Raw genomic sequence first — 23,367 nt, 5'->3', positions numbered from 1 at the left:
AGTCAGATGTCTCTGACATTCCTATAGTTTTTGAAAGTCATTTGCAGTGTACTTTTTGTTTATTTAAATAATATTATTTAATATTATTAATTATTAATAATGTTATTGTTCTGGTGCCTTTGATGGAGTTGAAGACTAGATTGTCATAGCTGCAGTTTTCCTTAAATATTATGGAAAATAAGTTAGGTATAAAAATTTGGATTTACTAAGATAGGATAGATTATAGAGTATTTTCTTTAAATTTACCAGACACAAATGAATTGGAATTCAGTACATTCTGAATGTAATTTTTACTTGATAATTGTTCTTACTGATTACAGTATTATTATGTTAAAGTTAAAACTTTTCATTTTTGTTTATAAATAAAAAGGGAAATGTTGGGGAATATTATTTAAAGACAAGACTTTTGTTCATGCTGGATTTGTTTAACTCTGTGAAGCTGTGATTTTTTGCTGATCTAAAACATTAGTTAGTCTAATAAAGAGCTGAATGGCCAAAAGTGAGGCAGGAGCAAGGATAGGTGGGGCTGGCACGCAGAGAATATAAATAGAAGGAAGTGTGGAAGAAGGGGAGCAATGAGAAAACGAGAGGAGAGCATCAGGGGTCAGCCACCCAGCCACCAGCCAGCCATCGAGTAAGAGTGAAAGAAAGTAAGGTTTACAGAAATAAGAAAAGGAAACGGCCTGGAGGCAAAAGGTGGCTGGGATAACTTAAGTTAGAAAAGCTGGGGGGTGGGTGGTGAAGCCAAGCTAAGGCTGGACATTAATAAGTAAGAATAAGTCTCCGTGAGTTATTTATTTGGAAGGTGAGTGGCAGGACCCCCCAAAAGGCAAAAGACTAAAGAGCCAAAAGAGCAAAACATCACACAACAAATACAGACATAGAAAGCAACTTCCTATAACTTACCATAAAGGTTGAAAGCAACCATTTATGGTTACTGGTTGATAAACAATGATGTTTGTTATCTGGTTTGTAGGGATCAGATGTAGCCAGTGACTTAATGCCTTGTAAAACTCTGCTAAAAATTTCAGTAAAGTATCCCATTCCTTCTCCATGTAATGTTTTCTATGCTGTTCGATAAATAGAGAGCAAAATCCCTTATGGACAGTCACACCACTCACAGACAGCCACCACACATTCATACAGCTCATACAACAGACAGACACACAGTGTGACAGATACTCACAGTGATCAAGAGGTTCAAAATTCACAAGGCAGACAACCCTCAGGCAGGCACAGATTCAGAGTCGAATAACAGATAGAGGGAGTATGAAGTAGAGGATTCAAGTCTGGACTTGCTTTTAGTTAAAACTCCAAAGGGGAGTGCTTTTTATTTCTTTCCTTAATGCAACACTGATACACTGGTAACTCAAATTTAATCACTAGTGCATTCTAGTCAGCACACCTTCCCTTCCACTGCAAACCTTCACCTAACAAGTCTTTTCCTACTCTGATCCACGCCCCACTCTAAGTTTAGTCATGGTTGCTTGAATGAGCATTAGTTGGGGTTATGTACTGGAACACATATTTAGCAGTGGCTATACCACTGAAGAAAATGACAACTCCTCTCCCAGGATGCAATGATTTTTAAACATGCATACTTGCTTGTCTATGTGCATGCGTGTTTGAAATAGAATGTGGGGCCTTGTGCATGCTAGGTAAGTGTTCTAACACTGAGCAAAATACCTCTCACTCTCAGTAGCACTTTTATTTGCATACTTTTATATGTCCCTCCCTCATCAATATCAAAGTCCTTACTTTTCTTTTTCTTCTTTTTTTTTAGGTCCTAAACTTTCAAAATAATAGACTTCCCATTAAGCATGTAAACCTACATCACTGTACTGATCAGTTGATCTGTTCAATCTTTGTGTAGGTCTGGGATGGTCACACTTTGTTTCCATAATAGGTTAATGTGGTTTATAATATCCTGTATACTTTTTCTTGAACTCCTGTAAAGTTAGATAATGAATCTCATACTAATCTATTTTCTGTTTTTCCCTCTTATTCGTGCCTTTGTTTTATAACCGTACACACAGTCCCTCAACTATTTCAATTTAAAAACTTTAATGTTATTTTTCTTCTTTCTTTCTCTTTCTTTCTTTCTTTCTTTCTTTCTTTCTTTCTTTCTTTCTTTCTTTCTTTCTTTCTTTCTTCTCCTTTCTCCTCCCCCTTCTTTTTCTTCCTCCTTCTCCCTTACCCTTCTCCTTCCTCTTCTTCAAGACAGAATCTCTAAGTTGTCTTGGCTGTCCTAGAACTCTCTCTGTAGACCAGGATGGCCTCAAACTCAGAGACTGACCTGCCTCTGACTCCTGAGTCCTGGGATTAAAGGGCCACCATTGCCCAACTGGAATTTCTTTTTCTTCCGAACCTTTCTCCCCCAAACTTTCTCTAGGCAATTATCTATCTGAAGTGGTCAACTATCATTTATTTAAAATGCTTTTGTTTCCTGCATGTCTTCTTCTTTTAAGTCACACACACCCTTTTCTATAATCAAGTCTCCTACACTGGAAACTTTCCTAAAATAACTAATAACAAGTTATTAGCTGTATTTAACAAGTTAGCACTAAAAAGTCAACAAGAAATCCCTGTGTGTTGTTGGGCTTGCCAAATGGTGCTTCAGCATCTTGGCCAGCTGCAATCTTATTTTATTTTTTGCTGTGGTTCCCAAATACAACTATCTCTTAAATAATATCTAGCATGATGAAGTTGAAGAACAGAGTGAGCCTTGCTGAACTGTCTATCACGGTCTCTGTTTTAGCATTTCACCTCTATGTTCCTCTTTTACTACAATTGCTGTGGAAACTCTTCAGCCAACAGCCTTTAAGATACCAGTACACTTTGGGCATGGTCTGATGTACTATAAATGCAGACAAAAAGCATGTGGGGCCTCTTGGCTGATGGATTTGGTTCCAGTTCCCAGAGCTCACAGAGGACTGCAGATCCCCAGAAAAATAAACCTTTGCTATGTTCCATTCCAGGCTATTGTGGAGCTCTTCTCTACAACAACATACAATCCCTCAGGTTCAGTCACACAATGTAGTTCCTGTATCTGGTGAAATAAAAAGAAAGGGATCCTTAACGCTTTATTTAAATGTTTTAAAGGAATCAATGCTCTTATTTCACTGTGTGTAGATAGTATTCTATAGTTAGTACTGTGTCTAATTTCTTGGCCTTTTGGGTTTGCTGTAAAATGTCAGTGTATTCAGGCAGTCATCAGGTTAGTCTTCCCAGGTCACTTACTTTTCCTTTCAAATTTTTAGTTCAAAGGTTGGATAGAGACATCTCTTGCTTTCATTAAAGGTAGAAATATTTCAAATTGTTGTAGGTTTGATTGTTAAGGGACTTTCAAGAGGACCTACCTTAAAGTGGAAACTCTGTTTTTCTTTATATAAATTCTTTTTCCTTATTAAAGTATTATAACATTTTAAAAAGCAAATTTACATTAACCTTAGTTTCTCAATGACTTCCAAATTAGAAAAACTTCATAGAAACATTTCTACTCTACCTTCCAAGCACATGAAAACACAGTAAATATTTTTTTAGATAACAGTGACAAAAATTAACTTTCTAATGAAAACTTTATTATTTATAGCTACAATAATTTGATAAATTATGATAACAGATAGTTGAAAGAGAGTCATGGAGGTTGAGGCTGGAAGAATAAACTGAAGCCAGATTATGAAGGGCAACTCGAAAGTATGAAAATAATAACACTAATCATTTACATGTATGAAAAACTGTTCAGAAATGTTCTATATATAGTATCTCAACCACTTGTAATCTTTTGAGGGCAAACTTTTTTATCTCCACTTTTCCCAAGAAACGATTAACTCAAGAAATACTGATAACATTATTAATGATCACAGAACCACTAAGAGCTGACATGTGAACTTGTGGTTTCAATTCTAGGCTCCAAGCAACTAAACAAACATTAAGATGAATACTGAAGAATTGATGAAGACAGAGGTAGTAGAGACTAGAGGCTAATTATGAGATCATTTTTCACATCTGAGTATTCTGAAAAAGTGGGCTAATAAGATTTACAAAATACAAAGGCAAAAGATTTGTGCTACTTTTGGGTAAAGAATTTAACAGTCAGCAGTAAACATACCATGTAGTTTTTATTTAAACTGTATCATGAGGACTTAAGTTGAACAGTATACTTTAATAAATAACTAACAATTGTTAAATTTTTATACAACAAAACCCAGCAAAGTTTGTAACTATTCTGAGTGGCTTTATTAACTATGCAATCTGAGAGAAGCAGGAAAAATAAAAGAAAAATGAATATGCTTAAGAGACCTATAGATGTGTTCTTGTTTGTTAACCAGAACTATATTGTACTGAAGCGTGAACCCTAGTCCTATCAATAAAAACCAGGAGTCAGATTATCAGGTAAAAACCTGGAAGATCATCGAACCGGGAGCAGTTGCTGGTTGTTCCCTTCTTCTGTCGTTCCTCAGTCTGAAAGGGGAAAAGCCTGTCTACACCCCACCTTATCACTTCCTGACTCCACTCCCCGAGTGCTAGGATTAAAGGTGTCAGCCACCACCACCCAGCTTCTATGGTTAACTAGTGGCTTAGCTATGCCCTCTGATCTCCAGGCAAGCTTTACTGGTCAGAACACAAATAAAATAACACATAACATTTTACGAACTATTACTAAAGGCACTTCAAACTTCAGTTTCAAGACAGAGAAATCAAGTTAGAATTCAGCTGGAAGCTTACTTCTTTAGCATTCAGAGTGCAAACTGATGCTGTGCAGGGCATCAACAGTCACACCTAGCTGTGGACTCTGAATGCTCAAAGTATGTACCTAAACCGTGAGTCAGGATGTGCCCATTGGTGCAATAGTGGTACAACTGTTAGGGAAAAAGCAATCAGTTCAGAATGGATTTGAGATCTACTCCATAGGGAAGAACTCATGTCTGATACTGTAAATCCAATCAAACAACTAAACTTGGGAGGTTACAGGCCCTTGGAGAAAGCTACTACTGTTGTTTGGCTAAACAGACATGCTGTGTTCATCAAACTCCCTTCTAAATATTTATATTTATTCCCATGACACAGTGCTGTTCTAGCCGTGGCTGTAGAAACCTTGTTCTGCAGTGGAAGACTGTTACTGCAGAAACCTGCAAACTAGTCAGAATGCTGGAAGTGACTTTTGAGTGTTCGGCCCTAAGCAGGACAACTATAGCACCCTCTCTAAGATTCGGGGAACATCACAGAAGAAGGGATAGAAAGAATCTAAACGCTGGAAGATGGGGAGGAATGCTGTGGAAAGCTGTCTTCCGGACATGATATGGCTATTGTACTCATGAACTCAATAGCAGCTGTGGTTAACTACATAAAATGGGGCCCCTCTATGCTCTGTCATGGGGAGGGGCAGGGTTCATGATACTCCATCCACAGATGGGAAGCTATTGCTAGTTAATGTTTCCTGGGGGAGGGGGAATATCTTCCCAAATCTGTGCTCATGCAAGCAACTCTAATCAAACACAATGGGTCATTTTTAAAAAAGGCAGAGTGGAAAATAAAATAAAAAGGAATCTAATTGGGAAGGCGGGTTCCACAGCACGGGAGCAGAACAAGAGAGGGCAAAGAAACATTATACATGTGTATGAGGCTGTCAAAAACAAATTAATTTAAAAACTTGGGGGAACAACATTATGCATACCAAAATATGTGTAAGAGAAGTCCAAAGGCAAGGAAAAGAAAATTTGGGCAGAAAAAATATTTTAAAAAATGATAAAATCTAAATTTGATTAATATATAAATCAAAATATGAAAGTTACTCAACAAACTTCAAGTAGAATAAATTTGGAAAGACTGAAACAGAGGCATATAATACTCACACTGTCAGAATTCTGAGAGCACTGATACACGCAGCTCTTTCACATACTAATAATACTCAATGTGACTGGCATTTCCTTATCCGATCCTAAGAAGGCCAGAAAGTACTGGAAAAATGTATTTTATACCTCAAGGAAAAAATGTTAAGAAAAAACATCTAGACAAAGCATTCTTGAAAACTGAAGGGAAACAAAGAGGTTTAGGGATCTAAAAAAAATTAAGGGACTCTGTCATGTGCAAGAAATACTAAATACTAAATAAAGCCTTCTGTGATGAACGAGGACAAGAAATACTAAATACTAAATAAAGCCTTCTGTGATGAACGAGGACAAGAAATACTAAATACTAAATAAAGCCTTCTGTGATGAACAAGGAAAAGAAAGACAGATGCAAAGTCATGTAAAATTTTTTGGAAAAGATCACTATAAAGGTAAATATTAAAGCTGGTAATATGCTTTTCCTTCAGAAAAACTCTATGATTTGAAAAACAGGTGCATAAAATAATACTTACAAATCTATGTCAATAATAATACACTATGTAAAAATAAAACCTGTGACAAGAGCACCATAAAAAGGAGAGGCACAGAGCCAATAAAGGAGCCCAGTCTGGGAATATCACAGAAATTCAATTGTTATTAATTCAGACTAGGCAATTAAATGTCCTGAAACTCACTCTGTAGACCAAGATGACCCCAAACCCAGAGATCCACCTGCCTCTGCCTCCTGAGTGCTGACATTAAAGGCGTGTGCCACTACTGACCATCTTTAAAACCCATTTTTAATAAAACAAAAGAACTATCTGAGAAGATATAAATAAAACTATAATGAAAAACCAACTAAAATCATCAGCTTGCTTTTTTAGAAATTCAAAACTGAAAAACGGGGGAAATGTTCTAATTTCCTTTAAAAATTATTTACGCATTTCTGTCTGTGTATGTCGGTGCACATAACTGCACATCTGCAGAAATCAGAGGGCACCCTGCAAGAGTCAGTTCTCTTCTTTTGCCACAGGGATGCCAGGGACTGAAACCAGATCATCAGGTGCTAGTAATGCCTTCACTTGAGAAGCCACTGCCGGCCCAAGATTATAATTTCTAAACTCAGAAATCAAAGCATGGGCATTACTATTAATTCTAGCAAAATAAAATTAATTATTAGAGAATGCTATAAAAAATTGTACAGGGGCTGGAGAGATGGCTCAGTGGTTAAGAGCATTGCCTGCTCTTCCAAAGGTCCTGAGTTCAATTCCCAGCAACCACATGGTGGCTCACAACCATCTGTAATGAGGTCTGGTGCCCTCTTCTGGCCTGCAGGCATACACAAAGCCAGAACATTGTATACATAATAAATAAATACTAAAAAAATTGTGCATCAACAAGTTAAATAGGTAAACTTTATAAAACAGACAAACTTCTAGATACATACAAAATTTCAAACTGACTTGAGAAAAGAAAACCTATGCCAAGTGATAAAATTGAGGAGTGCAAGAACCACCCATGAGCAAGCTATGGTGGCACACACCGGTAATCGTAGCAAGTGAAAGTAGAGGCTGGAAAACTCACACAACCCAGAAGAAAAAAATTTAAAAAATTTCAATTAAAGTTAAGAAGAAAACTTGAGCAGAAATTTATCTAGAGAAGATATATAAATGCCCAGTTAAATGAAATGTGATCAGTGATGTCATTAGGAAAATACAAATCAAAGTCGTATGATCTAACTGGAATGGCCATAAAAAAAAAAGAACACACAAACAAACAAAATAGCTAGCTTTCTAAGGTCTGTTAAAAATCCGTCTTGAGGCCAGGTGGTGGTAGTGCACACCTTTAATCAGGCGGATCTCTGAGAGTTCGAAGCCAGCCTGGTCTACAAGAGCTAGTTCCAGGACAGCCAAATCCTGTCTGGCCAGGGCGGGGGGGGGGGGGGTTTAATCTTTCTTGAGAGCTTCCCTTCACACCAGTCTTGCTTCTCTCTCCTGGGACACATTTCAGAAGTTGCTTTTTACAAGCTATTTCCTCAGTAACACTCTGAAAATACACTCCTTTCTTAGCCTCCACCCAAAGCTCTTTATCAGCAGCTCTTCTGCAGGACTCACCTGGTGAACAGTGCACTTGATATTATTTCAATTAAGTTTGCCCCCCTTAAACTTCATATTGATAACATTTAAATTTATTTCTTACTATATCTACATATACTTATCACTCAATAAATGTCTTAAATTAGCATAGATAAAAAGCACCTAGTCAACAGTACTGTAAAATTCCTTTAGCTACTCAGCATCCCCTTTGCAGTCTTATTTCTCAAATCTTGCCTATTCCAGGTGATTAAGACAGGACACTGGATAAACATGTGATCTTTCTACAAGTAAGATAGATATGTATATGTGTGTTGACAGCTTTAGTTTATTAATGTTAATATGAGTTTTGTATTTTATTAGTCATATACTTTAGAAATGAAACATCTTTGGTTAAGGAACCTTGGCTTTGCCACTTAAAGTACATTGTATATGTGATAGCTACCACATCCATAAACAACATCAGTGCAAATTCTACAGAGCCAAGATTTAGTGAAACTCTAGAAGAGTATGACTGATACCAAGTAAAAACTAACCTTTCAAATGGAAGCTATTGCCAAGCTACACTTTGCATTGAAAGTAAACCAATACAAAAGAATTAAGTGTAGATATGCACGCAAAAGATAATATTCTGCCCTGAGTGCTGTGTACACATCTGAAAACAGAGGGAAATTGTTCAAAATCGTTCTATAGGTCTCCAAAAAAGAAAAAAAAAACAAACAAAACCACACACATACAAAAACAGAATAAATCACTGCACTCAGGAAGTGAAGAGAAAGAATCTGTGGTTTTCTACTTCATAGGTCTATGCATAGGATTATAGTAACTGCAGTCAAGTTTGGTATAGCATACCACGTTCGGTTTGTCAGGAGGCAATAGGTATGGCTTAAACATCATGAATCTGAGGCTGCTACTGAAACACTCAAATTGATGTCATCATAGATGTAAACTTGGCACTCAAGAAATGATCAGATATAGACCTCACATACTTACAGCACAGTTAAAGGCAAAGAAAACACGGAAAAAACACCTCTTGAAAACACTAAAGCACTGTGCAATTATTATAACTGACAGTGCTGACTTAAATCACTGAAAAATGCACATACACTCACACAAAACTCACAGCAACATAACTAATCCTAAAACCTAAGGAAAACCATGAGAAAATATATAGAGAGAGGGCAAGCAAATTATATGTCTAAATCATTTAGAGGTAAATTATAAGAGATAAAACAATCTAGGAAAAAAGTTACAAGTACCAAACTTGATAAGAGAGTGAGCCGATGATTCAAGTACATGGTGGTTCTCTGTACAGAAGGGAACTGGCTCTATACTTTTCTAATTTAAATTACTTTTAAAAAGTCACAATGTAGTATCTCATTTTTATAGTTAGCTACACAAAAACATCCCTTCTTACTAATGATTTTTTTTTGTTAGAAACTAAAACTTCCATTATTTTCTCACCCACAAATATCACTGCTTACAGTTTTGCACAGTAATGTGCGGTACAAGTTGGTAACCGAGATTGTGGCGGCCATAGACCCGCACGCTGTAACACATACATTCCTGGAGTGTACTCTGTAACACTGAGACAAATGAAGTGCCCTTAGGGTGCATTCTCACGGTGATACAGGACTGTAAATGTATCTTGAGCAAACTTTAGTGTGAACATAACTAATTCTGACCTCTCTTGTTTTCTACATGTGGAATGAGTTAGTGGACATTTATAGCCCACAATGTAGGCTTCTTCTGCCAAAAACAGCTGGGTTTTTGGAGATAAATTGTTGAAATTAACAACTGCAGCTAACCTCAATTTCTTTTCTTTCCAAATAGTACTGCTCACTGACAGCAAATGGGTAAGAAGTTTCACATATCTGATAAAATGTGTTAGGAAGAAAGAGGTAAAGGAGTATAAGTGATTGTTTTAAAAACATTTTTTTACAGAACTATACCTATTTCTGTAATATCAGTTAAACATTCCAAATTTTAGTAATTATTAAATTTTTTGCAGAGCTGGCTATCAATTCCAAGGCCTTGCACATGGTAGGCAAGCAGATTAAAGCACTAAACCGTATCTCTAGCCCCAGTGAACGCTGGACTCAATAAAACATTTATTTAAAAAAAAGAAAAAGAGGCTAAATCAGGCATGGTGGGAGGATCATCTGAGTCCACAAGCTCAAGGGCAAGCCTGGGCAACACAACGAAGCCCTACCTCAAAAACAAACAACAAACAACCAGAAGTTAACAGTGGGAGAAAGATGACCACAGGAGGAGAATGCTGCTCTCAAGAGTACACTTAAGAGTACACGAGAGTGGTGGCACCCCTTTAATTCCAGCACTCACTCGGGAGGCAGAGATACAGTGGCATAATATTTCTATTTTAATAAATAAAGCTTGCCTGAAGATCAGAGGGCAAAGCAGTCGTGCTAGGAAGGCATACAGGCCAGGTGGGCATACAGGGAGTGGTGCCACAGACCATTAATCCTAGAACTTTGGAAATTGAAGCACCCAGATCTCTGTGAGTTCAAGGCCACCTTGGCTACACAAGATTGAATCTGTCTAAAAGAGAATCAGAGCTCACACAAAGGTGATCCCAGCACTTGGGATCACATGCCTTTAATCCTAAGCACTAGGGATGTGGAGTCAGGAGCGATATGATATGGCTGGGTAGAGAGAGGAATATAAAGGGGAAAAGACAGGAACTCAGTGAGGTGTGGAGATAGAGGTTGGTGGATCACCGCCTTGTCTGTGCCTTGGTAAAGGTAAGATCTCTCTAGTGGCTTATCTGTTTTGCTTTTCTGATTGTCATGTTGAACCCCAATATCTGTCTCTAGGTTTTATTATTTGTGCTACACAGAGACAGGTGGATCTCTGAGTTCGAGGCCAGCCTGGTCTACAGAGCGAGTTCCAGGACACCCTGGGCTCTGTTACACAGAGAAACCTTGTCTTGAAAAACCAAAAAATAAAAAAATAAAAAAGATCAATAGCTAGTTTCATACAGTGGGTTCTAGACAGCCAGGGCTACATAGAGACCCTGCATCAAACAAACAAAGCTAAAAACCAACCAAACAAATTTACAACTACAATAGAGCCCCAAAAAGAGTACATGAGAGCTAATTTGTTGAAATTACTTTCATTATGAAGAAATAAGCAAACCTATTTCAAAATTTCCTAAACTCATATTAAATACAGTTAAGTAAACAAAATTCAAAGTTAAACATTATTTCTAATTTATCCTCAGCAACGTTTCCATCACCGATTTCACTATGAATCTTAAAATGAAAAAGAAAATTAAAGCTTTCAGGCAATCTATATATTGACATATTGGCAAAGATAAAGAGATATTTTAATATAGGGTGGAATTTACAAAGATACAAAAGATAAACAGAATTTTACAGAATAAATGACATTTGAAATGAAAGGAGTTATTTAATAAGACTGACTTCCTGCATCTACAGAATGCTAGAAATTTTAGGGGGAAACTACAAAAGGTCATGGAGGCATCTGAGCTGTGGGCTCAGGTGGAGTGTAATGGAAAATGATGTGTAGTCTGGGGTTAAGATGCTGTCATGTAATACAGGAAAGCTGAGATGCTCTAGAAATAAGGCTTATTTGATGAACTCCGAAGATGTGGAGAGAAGAAACAAGAGACAGTGCTGCTTCTGTAACTGCAGAAGAGACGATTAACCGTTGGCCTTTATCATGCTGCCTCTATCTTCGGGACTATTAGAAACCTTTTTCATTCTTCCTTGTTTTCTATTCCTTATTCCCCAAGTCTTAAGAAGTAGGAGAATGTTGGATGAGGCACACACAGTGCTGAACTGTGGAAGTGTAACACCATGTCTGAACCCTGGCTCTTGTCTGTGACTGCATGGGTGTGTGATAATGGGTGGCTTTTCTGTGCAGCAGTTTGCACAAGTATCTCAAATATAAGCGTTTCCAATGATACATGTGGCAACACCGCCAAAACCACTTTCCTCACTCTCCTTGAACCATTATACGATCACACCTTCTCTGGTCTTAAAATCATAAACTCCTAACCAAAAAAAGGGTACTTTAGCTACTATTTATTTTTGTTTGTTTTTGTTTTACAAATGGTTTCTTCAGAAAGACTGAAGTACACAAATACATAGCAGGCTGACCATAATCAACAGAACTGAAGTTCAACAATTCATAAACTAGCTAGTTACTACAGGTAACAGTCTAGAAAAGTAAAAAAGGTTTTCTGTGTATTTTACTTTGTTTTATTCTATTAATCATAATTCCAAACTGGTGTGGGATTGTTTGTGACTTACGCCTTCACATATATAAACACACACACACACACAGTATATATACAATGTCCAAGACTGACCACTTAGGGTTGGACATTTTCCCCCTCCCAGCAGTCACTGACCACCTGTAGTTACTCATGTAGGGGTAGATCTTATGGAAATTTCCCTATCTACTTTGGCATATCAACTGGTATTGTCATTACTGTTGAGAATTCATGGATGCATTTCCCTGTCATGTCTAGGGACACTAGCAGCAGACATCCTGGCTGTCCATGATGGAGGGTGCAACCTGTAGGAAGGTGGCCCTGAATGATATAAAAAACCAACCAACCAACCAACCAACCAGACAAACAGGTTGGCAGGCCATGAGGAGCAAGCCAGTAGAGCAAGCAGTATTCTGAAACTCTGCCTCAGCTCTTGTCTTGACTCACCTTCATGATTGGCTGTAACTGGAACATGAAATGGAAATAAACCTTTTCTTCCCCAAGTTGCTTTTGATTATGGTGTTTTATCATAACAATAGAAACTCTAAAGATCATATTTCCCTAATTCTATTATATAAAACTTTTCTTAAGCTATTTTACTTAGAATGAGAACTTTGAAGAGTTCAGTGAAGTTACATGGGAAATAAGCTAGGCAGAAATTACTTTATAGAAATGAAGAAAAGCCCAAAATGTCACCGCCTTCTGTGTGTCAATGTAGGTCAGAGGAGCCAATAGCTTAGGCTGACTAGCCAGCAAGCTCCAGCAAGCTCTGCTTGTTTCAACCTCCCCAGTCCTGGGATGACAAGCACATGCCACCATGCCTGGCACTCTTATGTGGATTCTAGGGGCTGACTTTGGGTCTTCACCAACTGAGTCACCTTTCCAGCCTAAAAATGCAGTATCTGCTTACACCAGAAGAAACTTATCTATACGGGTGAAATAATGTGCAAACTAAATGTGAAATCGGGACAACATTATGCTAATACAACTAGTTTACTGTGGCATTTGTCTAATATAAACAATTATAAACAGATCAGTGCAACTAGTATTTGGGACCATCCTGATAGTATTACACTAGTTTTCTTTGCATAATTGAGCTTAATCTTCTTCAGTAAGGTCTTTCCAGTATGTGTATCTGTGGGTATGTGTGTATGTATGTATATAATTTTAATATACATTCTATTTATGATTAATATATCTAAGATATAGACTATATTATACAAATGATATATTTATCATTACCATTTTTATTAATTCTATTATTTTTATTATATTATAAAATATCATTATAAAATATTAAAATAATGCTTATAATTATTAATTACAAATGCTATGTCTATAGTTTAAGGATATATCTAATATACTATTTATTATATCATTTACTAATTATGATATATAATTAATGTATTATTTTCATTTAATAATAATGTACAAATAATGTATTTTTATGGCTTTAAAAAATCTCCTCAGGAGTTTCCTCTTAACTGGCAACAGTCTCTCATGTAACATCAAGCAAACTTTTGACACAGGAGTGGTTTGCCCCCAGAAGAAAAGATGCACTTTAAAAGTATGTTTATTTATTAAAAAATAAAGCATGTCATAGAGGAAATGTGCAAAACATAATGGCACAACTTAATGATTTAAAGAGCAAAAGTCCACATCACCCAAAGTTTAACCAGGAGGTAATTGCTGTCTGTGTGGATTTTTCTCACATGCATATATACAAACACAGGCAAAAGAACCTCTCAGTGACTAAGAGTTCCCCTCTTATTATCACTCAGCTCTCTAGTTTTAACAAAATCTAGAGAATATCTGACATTGAGGATAGTAGTAGTAATTCTGAATGTCTGAGAAAGGATAGAACACAATCCTCAGTATTCCTTGACTTATTTAGTTACATAGTTATTAAATTAAAAAAAATGACAGTTTAAAGACTGGCAATTTGAAGCATCACTTTAGAAAAGCAACTTCTTACTGACTTTAGACAACTCCAAATGACATCCTTTAAAAAAAATATTAAGTTCACAAGACATGCCTTAGAAGAATGAAAGCCAAGAAACTTACTTGGGATACACTGGTTCATAAAGGTATTTGTCCCCTCTTGAAGATGTAATATGAAAAAACAAGATGTAGCCGTTTGCTGTCTGAAAGAGAAATGGTATTAACCGTGCATTAGAATGCTGTAACTGTCACTCTAGGCTATTATTGTACATACCAGGACTATAAAAAAAAAACTTCACCTCTGAAGAATTATAGTCTCTTTATATATGCAAAATGACTCTTAATCTAAAATATAATCTAAAATGTGATTAGTAAATTTTAAAAATTTGTGAACTATGTAACTGAAATCAATAGTTTGTAGAATATTAAGGACATGGACATTCTAAAACAATTTATTACTCAGTAGATGAGTGCTGTGAAAAATGCACAGCACTTTCTGAACTCTACAAAGGTGGGGCAAATAATAATTCTAAACTTAAAAAGCAAGACTACCAAATAGTAAAAGTATAAAATTCCTGATTGTATCCATATAAACTTTATCATTTACTTCAAAACAGTATAATTTATATAGTTATAAATAAAAATTTTAAATTTCTTCCTATACAATATATTGTGAGACACCAGGAAAAAGAACAAATCTTAAAATTTCAAAATCTAAACATCAGCTAAGTAAAGTCAATCTCTAATTTTCGAAATCTAAACATATGAAGTTCAAATCTGAACATCTAAATATCCAAAGTAACTAAATATTATAAAAACAAATTGTATTAAAAAACACCGTAGCCTATGGGTGACTGACGCAGGCTCCTGGCCAGCCTGGGCTACCCTAAAAGATTCTATCTCAGAAAACTCAACACTAAAATTACAAACAACATAAAAACACTGTTACATTATAATCATGGTGTACATCTGTGACTTACAAAGTTTAAACAATTACTTTACATTTATATAAACATGCTAAATACTATGTATATATATATAATTGCTCCTAAAGATGTTTTCATTGTAAAATCAAGCAATACAGTGAAGTGGCAGTTTTTTACCCACAACTTCTTTACCCTAATACTGAATTTCTATCATCTAAGAGGTAAGTGAGGCTGAATCCAAAGTAGAAACAATCAAAACCAAAGAAATCACACAGGATTTCCTATTTCTTGCCAGTACTAGCTTCCTGTTTTTCAGTTAAAGGAATGACAGAGCAAACATTTCCCAGAGCAGCCAGGGTTAGCTTTTAACTATAAGCTGACCCTTTGGTAATATATCTTCAAAAACTACAGATTAATTTACTGGATATTAAAGAAGATAAAGAATATTCAGAAAGGATTTTCTTTCAAATTCTTCATGGTAATTTTACATTCTTGCAAAAGGAAACTAGCTTCAAATCAAACCACAGCAAAAGTAGCAAACACATTCTACCCCATGAATGATGAGTGTGATAAACTTTACTGCCCCCTCATAAAGGCAGGAAAGACAACACAGATTGGTCAGTTCTGAAGACTGTAACATTACCATACAAATGCTATCTGGAAGATCAGTCACTCAAAGGTCAAAAAGTTCAACACTTCTGATACATAGCAAAGTAATAGAGCAAACATAGACTATAACATCAGTGAGAATAAAGCATTTCTTTGTACTAGCATTTCATCTAATACAATAGTGAAAACACAATGCTGTGATTTACTATTTGATATTTGGTATTAATCATTTAAAATAAATATTTCAGACTTCTATGTATACCAAACATATACTGGCCCTCATCTTACATACTTCTAAATCTCAATAATATCTATCTACTACTGACATTTCATAAACAGTTCTGCCTTTGAACCATGTTTAAAGTCTTGATAATAAATGATATCACTTTAGTAGTCACCAAATCTATTACTATGCACTGTTTAAAGACCTTCCTCTCCATGAGCCCTAAATAATATAAAGAAATCACGTAACTATTGCTTAATCTTTTAAGGCAACAATTTTAATTCCCTCTCAAAACATACATACATGCACACATAATACAACCAACCAAAATTCACTAACCTAATTTCTCTTCAAATAACAATGAAATAGCAGACTGCAACATCCAAATTCTTCAACTGATCTATATTGTATTTTAATTTTCATATTCTTTATTATACAGGTTTAAAATAAGAAAAACCTAAATCACCTCAAATTATGCTATTCTCCCAAGATAATATAACTATTGTGCATACAGACATGAATATACATAAATGGAAAATGTTAAGGTAACAAACTTGCTAAATAAAAGTGATGAGTATCTTTTGCTAAGAACAACATTCATCAAATTGGTTTCCTTGCTAGGTATGGTGACACACAGCTTTAATACTAGCACTGGGGAGACAGAAATCAGGCATATCTCTATGTCTTTTGAGACCAGCTTGTTCTACACAGAAGGTTCTGAAATCCTCCCTCAATGAATGAATGAGTCCTACACCAGCAAGATGGCTCAGTGGATAAAGGTACTTGCTGCTAAATCTAACAGCCTGAATTTGATCCTCGGACCATCATGGTGGAAGGAGAGCAGAGGCTCTGTGAGTTGTCCTCTGACCTCTACTCATGCTGTGGACATGCATATCCCCATTCACAATTAAATTTTAAAAAATATGTTCCTAACATTATCACATTGTTTATACTATGGCTCTAATTTCTGTTGTATAAAAAAAAGAAGGGGAACCAGATTTCAGTTTCCAACAAAACTGGATTAAAATTGAAGATGATTTATGCTCCAATATGAAACAACTTTTAAAAATACTTACACATTTTATATATAAAACAATGACTTTTAAAACATGCATTAAGGATTGTCATCCTTGGAAGGTGGGAACAAAGGTGAGCCCTAATTCTCTTACATAGTTTACTGCCCTATAAAGATTTCTAAGTCACAACACTGAAAAAGGAAACTGAAGCACAGCCTGGTAACGTCTCCAAACTGGGGAAATGAAGCTAGGAGTTCAGGAAGACAGAAAGTCTTATACACAGAATTTATGGGATGAAGTCCTAGACAGGAAAAAAACTATATACGGCAGTAATTCTTGAGTACCAGTAAGGGCAGGAGAAGGAGCAGAAGGAACTGGTAATGAGAACAGTGCATGGTGTCAAGAGTCTTGCTAACAACATCTGTCTCATAAGAGGATTAAAATCCATAGTTCACAGGGTGAACTTATGGTGGACTGATGTGGGAGGTCCTTCTGCCTATGTGTTGCTTGTATTGGTTAATGAATAAAGAAACTGGCTTGGCCTGATAGGGCAGAGTAAAGGTAGGCAGGGAAAACTTAACTGAGTGCTGGGAAAAAGAAGGCAGAGTCGGGAGAAGCCATGTAGCTCCACCAGAGACAGACGCTGGATGAAACTTTATCTGGCAAAGCATAGCAATACACAGATTAATAGAGATGGGTTAAATTAAGATGTAAACGTTAGCCACAAATACGCTTAAGCTATTGGCCAAACAGTATTGCAAATAATATGATTTCTGTGTGATTATTTTGAGGCTGAGCAGCTGGAAACCTATAGGGATTTTATAGAAAATTTACCCAGTGTTTAGTTGGATTTCATTTATTTTTCCTTTTTTACTTTTTTGAATAACTAGTAGCCTTATTTTGATATAAAAATTCAAATTCCTGCTGGGCGGTGGTGGCGCACGCCTTTAATCCCAGCACTCGGGAGGCAGAGGCAGGCGGATCTCTGTGAGTTCAAGACCAGCCTGGTCTACAAGAGCTAGTTCCAGGACAGGCTCCAAAACCACAGAGAAACCCTGTCTCGAAAAACCAAAAAAAAAAAAAATTCAAATTCCTACATTCAGTGGCAGGGCTGGTTCAACATACGAAAATCTATCAATGTAATCCATCATATAAATAAACTGAAATTTAAAAACTATATGATCATTTCATTAAATGCTGAAAAAGCATTTGACAAAATCCAACATCCCTTCATGACAAAGGTTTAGAGAGATCAGGGATACAAGGATTATATCTAAATATAATAAAAGCAACACGCAGTAAGCCGACAGTTAACATCAAATTAAATGGAGAGAAACTCAAAGCGACTCCACTAAAATCAGGAACAAGACAAGGCTGTCCACTATCTCCATATCTCTTGAAATTTTAGCAATAGCAATAAGACAACAAAAGGAGATCAAGGGATTCAAATTGGAAAGAAGCCAAACTTTCGTTATTTGCAGATGATATGATAGTATATATAAGTGACCCCAAAAACTCTACCAGAGAACTCCTACAACTGATAAATATCTTCAGTGATGTGGCAGAATACAAAAAAACAAAAAACAAAAAAAACCCAAAAAAACAAAATCAGTAGCCCTCCTATACAGAAATGATAAAGAAGCTGTGAGGGAAATCAGAGAAACATCACCTTTCACAATAGCCACAAATAACATAAAATATCTTGGGGTAACACTAACAAAGGAAGTAAAAGACCTATTTGACAAGAACGTTAAGTCTTTAAAGAAAGAAACTGAGAAGATACCAGAAAATGGAAAGATTTCCCATGCTCTTGGATAGGAAGGATCAACATAGTTAAAAATGGCAGTCCTACCAAAAGCAGTCTATAGATTCAATGCAATCCCCATCAAAATCCCAAGACAATTCTTCACAGACCTTGAAAGAACAATAATCAACTTCAAATGAAAAAAAAAAACTAACAACCCAGGATAGCCAAAACAATCCTGTACAATAAAGGAACTTCCAGAGGCATTACCATCCCTGACATCAAGCTCTATTACAGAGTTACAGTAATGAAAACAGCTTGGTACTGGCATAAAAATAGATGTCGACCAATGGAATCAAATTGAAGACCCGTATATTAATCCACACACGTATGAACACCTGATTTTTGACAAAGAAGCTAAAATTATACAATGGAAAAAAGAAAGCATCTTCAACAAATGGTGCTGGCATAACTGAATGTCAACATGTAGAAGAATGAAAATAGATCCACATCTTTCGCCATGCATGAAACTCAAGTCCAAATGGATTAAAGACCTCAATATAAATCTGACCACACTGAACCTGATAGAAGAGAAAGTGAGAAGTAGCCTTCAATGAATAGGCACAGTAGCACAGAAACTAAGATATAGTGTCTGTATATAACTATATATATAAAACCCCAGTAGCACAGACACTAAGAGCAACAATAAATAAATGGGACCTCCTGAAACTGAGAAGCTTCTGTAAAGCAAAGGACAGTCAATAAGACAAAAAGGCAGCCTGCTGAATGGGAAAAGATCTTCACAACCCCACATCAGACAAAGGACTGATCTCCAAAATATATAAAGAACTCAAAAAATTAGAGAGTAAAATTCTAATTAATCCAATTAAAAAATGGGGTACTGAACCAAACAGAATTCTCAACAGAAGATTTTCAAATGGCCAAAAGGTACTTAAGGAAATGTTCAACTTCCTTAGTTATCAGGGAAATTCAAATCAAAACAACTCTGAGATACCATCTTATACCTGTCAGAATGGCTAAGATCAAAAACACCAATGATAGCTTATGCTGGAGAGGATGTGGAGAAAGGGGAACACTCATCCATTGCTGGTGGGAATGCAAACTTGTACAACCACTTTGGAAACCCGTATGGCATTTTCTGAGAAAATTGGGAATCAACCTACCTCAGGATTCAGTAATACCACTCTTGGGAATATACCCAAAAGATGCTCAGTCATACTACAAAAGCATTTACTCAACTATGTACATAGCAGCATTATTTGTAATAGCCAGAACTTGGAAACAACCTAGATGTCCCTCAACTGAAGAATGAATAAAGAAAGTGTGGCAATCTACACATTAGAGTACTACTCAGCAGTAAAAAACAATGACATCTTGAATTTTGCATGCAAATGGATAGAATTAGAAAACACTATTCTGAGTGAGGTAACCCAAGTCCAAAAAAGATGAATATGGTATGTACTCACTCACAAGTGGATACTAGCTATAAACAAAGGATACTGAGCCTATAGTTCAGGCTCCTAGAGAAGCTAAGTAATAAAGTAAACCCAAAGAAAACATAATGGACCCACCTGGGGGTTGGAGAAAGACAGGGTTGCCTGACAGGATTGGGAGCATGGGAGTGGGGAGAGTGAAGAGGGAGAAGAGAGGAGGAGAAAGGGAAGGTTGAGGAGAACTTGAGGGAATGGGATGGTTGAAATGGAGTGGGGACAGATATGAGAGTAAAGAGAGAGATATCTTGATTGGGGGAGCCATTATGGGGTTGGCAAGAAGCCTGGCTCTAGAGAAATTCCCAGGAATCCACAAGGATGGCCCCAGCTAAGACCCTAAGCAATAGTAGAGAGGGTGCCCAAACTGGCACTGCCCTGTAGTCAGATTGATGATTATCTTAAATATCACTATAGAACCTTTGTCCAACAACAGATGGAAACAGAGGCAGAGTCCCACACTGGAGCACTGGACTGAGCTCCCAAGGTCCAGTTGAAGAGTAGAAGGAATGAGAATATGAGCAAAGAGGTCAAGACCATGAGGGGTTCATCCACTGAAGCAGTTTACTTGAGCTAATGGGAGCTCACCAATTCCAACAGGACTGGGAAGGAACAAGCAAAGGACCAAGCTAGTCCCTCTGAATGTGGCTGACAGTTGTATGGCTGGGGCAGACTGAGAGGCCACTGGAAGTGGCACTGGGATTTGTCTCTACTACATGTACTGTTTTTTTTGGGGGGATCCTATACTCTTTGGATGTATACTTTGCCCAGCCTAGATGTAGTGGGGGGGGCCTTCAACCTTCCACAGGGCAAGGTGCCTTGCCCCCTCTTAGGACTGGAGGGGGTGGGATAGGAAGGTGTGTGGAGGGAATGAGAGGAGAGGAAGGAGGGAGTGGGAATTTGGATTGGTAATTTTTTTAATTAATTTTAAAAACTATAGGGAAAACATTTTCATGTGTTTATAAAATTGACTCCACCATTTCATTGGCAGAAACTGCACATAATTTATCTTTTATATACTCTAAAGAGCATTCTACTCCTGGAACTTCCTTATTCTATTTATAAATTTCAACTATGATTAGTAACAGACATATCAAAACTTCATTAGACTGGAACAGGGGCTCTCCACCAGTGTCGCAACCCCTCTGGGGGTCACATATCAGATATTTACATTGTGATTTATAATAGTAGTAAAATTACAGTTATGAAGTAGCAATGAAATAATTTTATGGTTGAAAGTTACCACAGTATGAGGAACTGTATTAAAGAGTCACAGTATTAGGAAGGTTGAGAACCACTGCACTCGAGGGTTACATCATGAGATTGCACAGGAAATTCTGAAAATCCATTCGCCTTAATGGAACTTGGCAATGCTATGGGATCTGCTGGGAGCCAACACAACTCACACAGTAAATTAATGCTGTTGGCGGAGACTGCTCGTTCACTTCCCAGCTACCCAGACCTGAAATAATCACACAGAAACTGTATTATTACAACACAGCTTGGTCTATTATCTCACAGTTCTTATTGACTAGCTCTTATATCTTAAATAACCCATTTTTATTAATCTGTGTACAGCCATGTGGTTGCGGCCTACCAGTAACCACATCCAGCATCTGTCTCCTGTGGAGGCTACACAGTTTATTCTTTGACTCCACCTGCTCTTTCCTCCTCTATCTGCTTGGAATTCCCACCTTGCCCTATTCTGCACTGCTATAGGCACAAAACAGCTTCTTTATTAACCAGTGGTATTCACAGCATACAGAGGGGAATCCCACATCACAATGCAGATGACAAAAATCTATTGTAATCAAGCTGCTACTGATCAATCAGGGCCACAGAATAGACTCAGGAGCTGAACTGTGACCCAAGCAGAATGTTACATTGTTTTTAGGCTAAAAATTACAAACATCTGTGCCAAGTTAGTTACACTTTTCAGCAATCAGGATTCGGGGATTAAGGACTTTCCTAGGAATATTTTCCCATGTATTACTCTTACCATGTTTTTATTGGCTAATTGACTAAAATGTGACGGGCAGCTTACCTGTCATTCATGTCTCATCTTGTTGACAGGGATGTCAGTAATGTCAGTTACCCAGGGAGGTCTGAGGAGGTCTTGGGCACTTAAACTTTGACCCTTATTCAAGATGGAAGTTTTATTTAAAATGGCTTGTTTGGTTCTTTTTACAAGACTGAGCTCAAACAATGATATCAAACTCTCAATCTAAGTGGAACACTTGCAACACTTAGGAAAGAGCTTGATGGATCTGGGCAATTTTATCAATTTACCTATCCATATTTGGCCACCTCTATCAAGTGTGTCTGACTGGAGTAAGGTGTCAATATTTGTACCCCACCACAGGATTGTAGGTGTTGACTATTGCTTCTGCTCACCACGGAGAAGAGGGGTATTCTCAGGTACTGAGGGGGTTTCTTGGCCAAGAGGGTTATTTTTAGAGACTGAACCTATTCCCTCATACCTCTCCTTGTAAGACTTAAAGAAAGTTTAGGTAGGGGCTGGAGAGATGGCTCAGTGGTTAAGAGCATGGCCTGCTCTTCCAAAGGTCCCGAGTTCAATTCCCGGCAACCACATGGTGGCTCACAACCATCTGTAATGAGGTCTGGTGCCCTCTCCTGGCCTGCAGACACACACACAGACATAATATTGTATGCATAATAAATATTAAAAAAAAGAAAGTTTAGGTAATGGGCTGCCAAGAGAAGAGAAACTACAGTAAATGCAGACATGAGAAGAAATACTTCACATAAATATATGGGGAAAAATTTAGCAAATAAGAAGCAAAACCCAACCTCTGAAAACCAAAAGAAATTGTTTTTTAGAGTTACCACAATATACCAGGCAGTGGTGGCACAAGCCTTTAATCCCAGCAGTTAGAAGGCAGAGGTAGGCAGATCTCTCTGTGAGTTCAAGGCCACCCTGGTACACAGAGCAAGTTCCAGGACAGCCAGGGCTAAACAGAGAAACCCTGTCTCAAAACAAAGAAACAAACAAACAAAAAACAAAATGAAAAAACCAGAGTTACCACAATACTATAGCCACTAAAATTTAAAACTCTGATAACAACTACAAGAAATAAAGGATATGTCAAAATTATCACTGAGCAAGTCCAAATATTGACATTCTTAACCAAAACCATTAAATTAACAGGCTTAAATATGCACAGTAATCAAAAAGAAACCACGAGCCTGCTGCTGTT

The 23,367-nt window shown here is 37.0% G+C and overlaps 1 protein-coding gene across 3 annotated transcripts in view; it reads right to left on the bottom strand.

Moving 5' to 3' along the window:
- The window catches only part of Ric1 (RIC1 partner of RAB6A GEF complex), an 88,755-nt gene that overhangs the window by 48,548 nt on the left and 16,840 nt on the right, over positions 1 to 23,367 (bottom strand). For 2 of the 3 annotated variants that reach the window (XM_075973805.1, XM_075973806.1), the window contains exon 3: positions 14,247 to 14,326. In XM_075973805.1, coding sequence (XP_075829920.1) covers positions 14,247 to 14,326 — 80 coding nt within the window. Of the gene's footprint in view, positions 1 to 14,246; positions 14,327 to 15,470; positions 15,559 to 23,367 lie in introns of those variants that run through there. The other variant, XM_075973807.1, reaches the window with a different exon arrangement.

The sequence above is a fragment of the Microtus pennsylvanicus genome, chromosome 5 (assembly GCF_037038515.1).
Source record: "Microtus pennsylvanicus isolate mMicPen1 chromosome 5, mMicPen1.hap1, whole genome shotgun sequence".
NCBI classification, from domain to species: Eukaryota; Metazoa; Chordata; class Mammalia; order Rodentia; family Cricetidae; genus Microtus; species Microtus pennsylvanicus.
The sequence above is the reverse complement of the archived record's forward strand: the minus strand, read 5'-3'. Positions and strand labels throughout refer to the sequence as shown.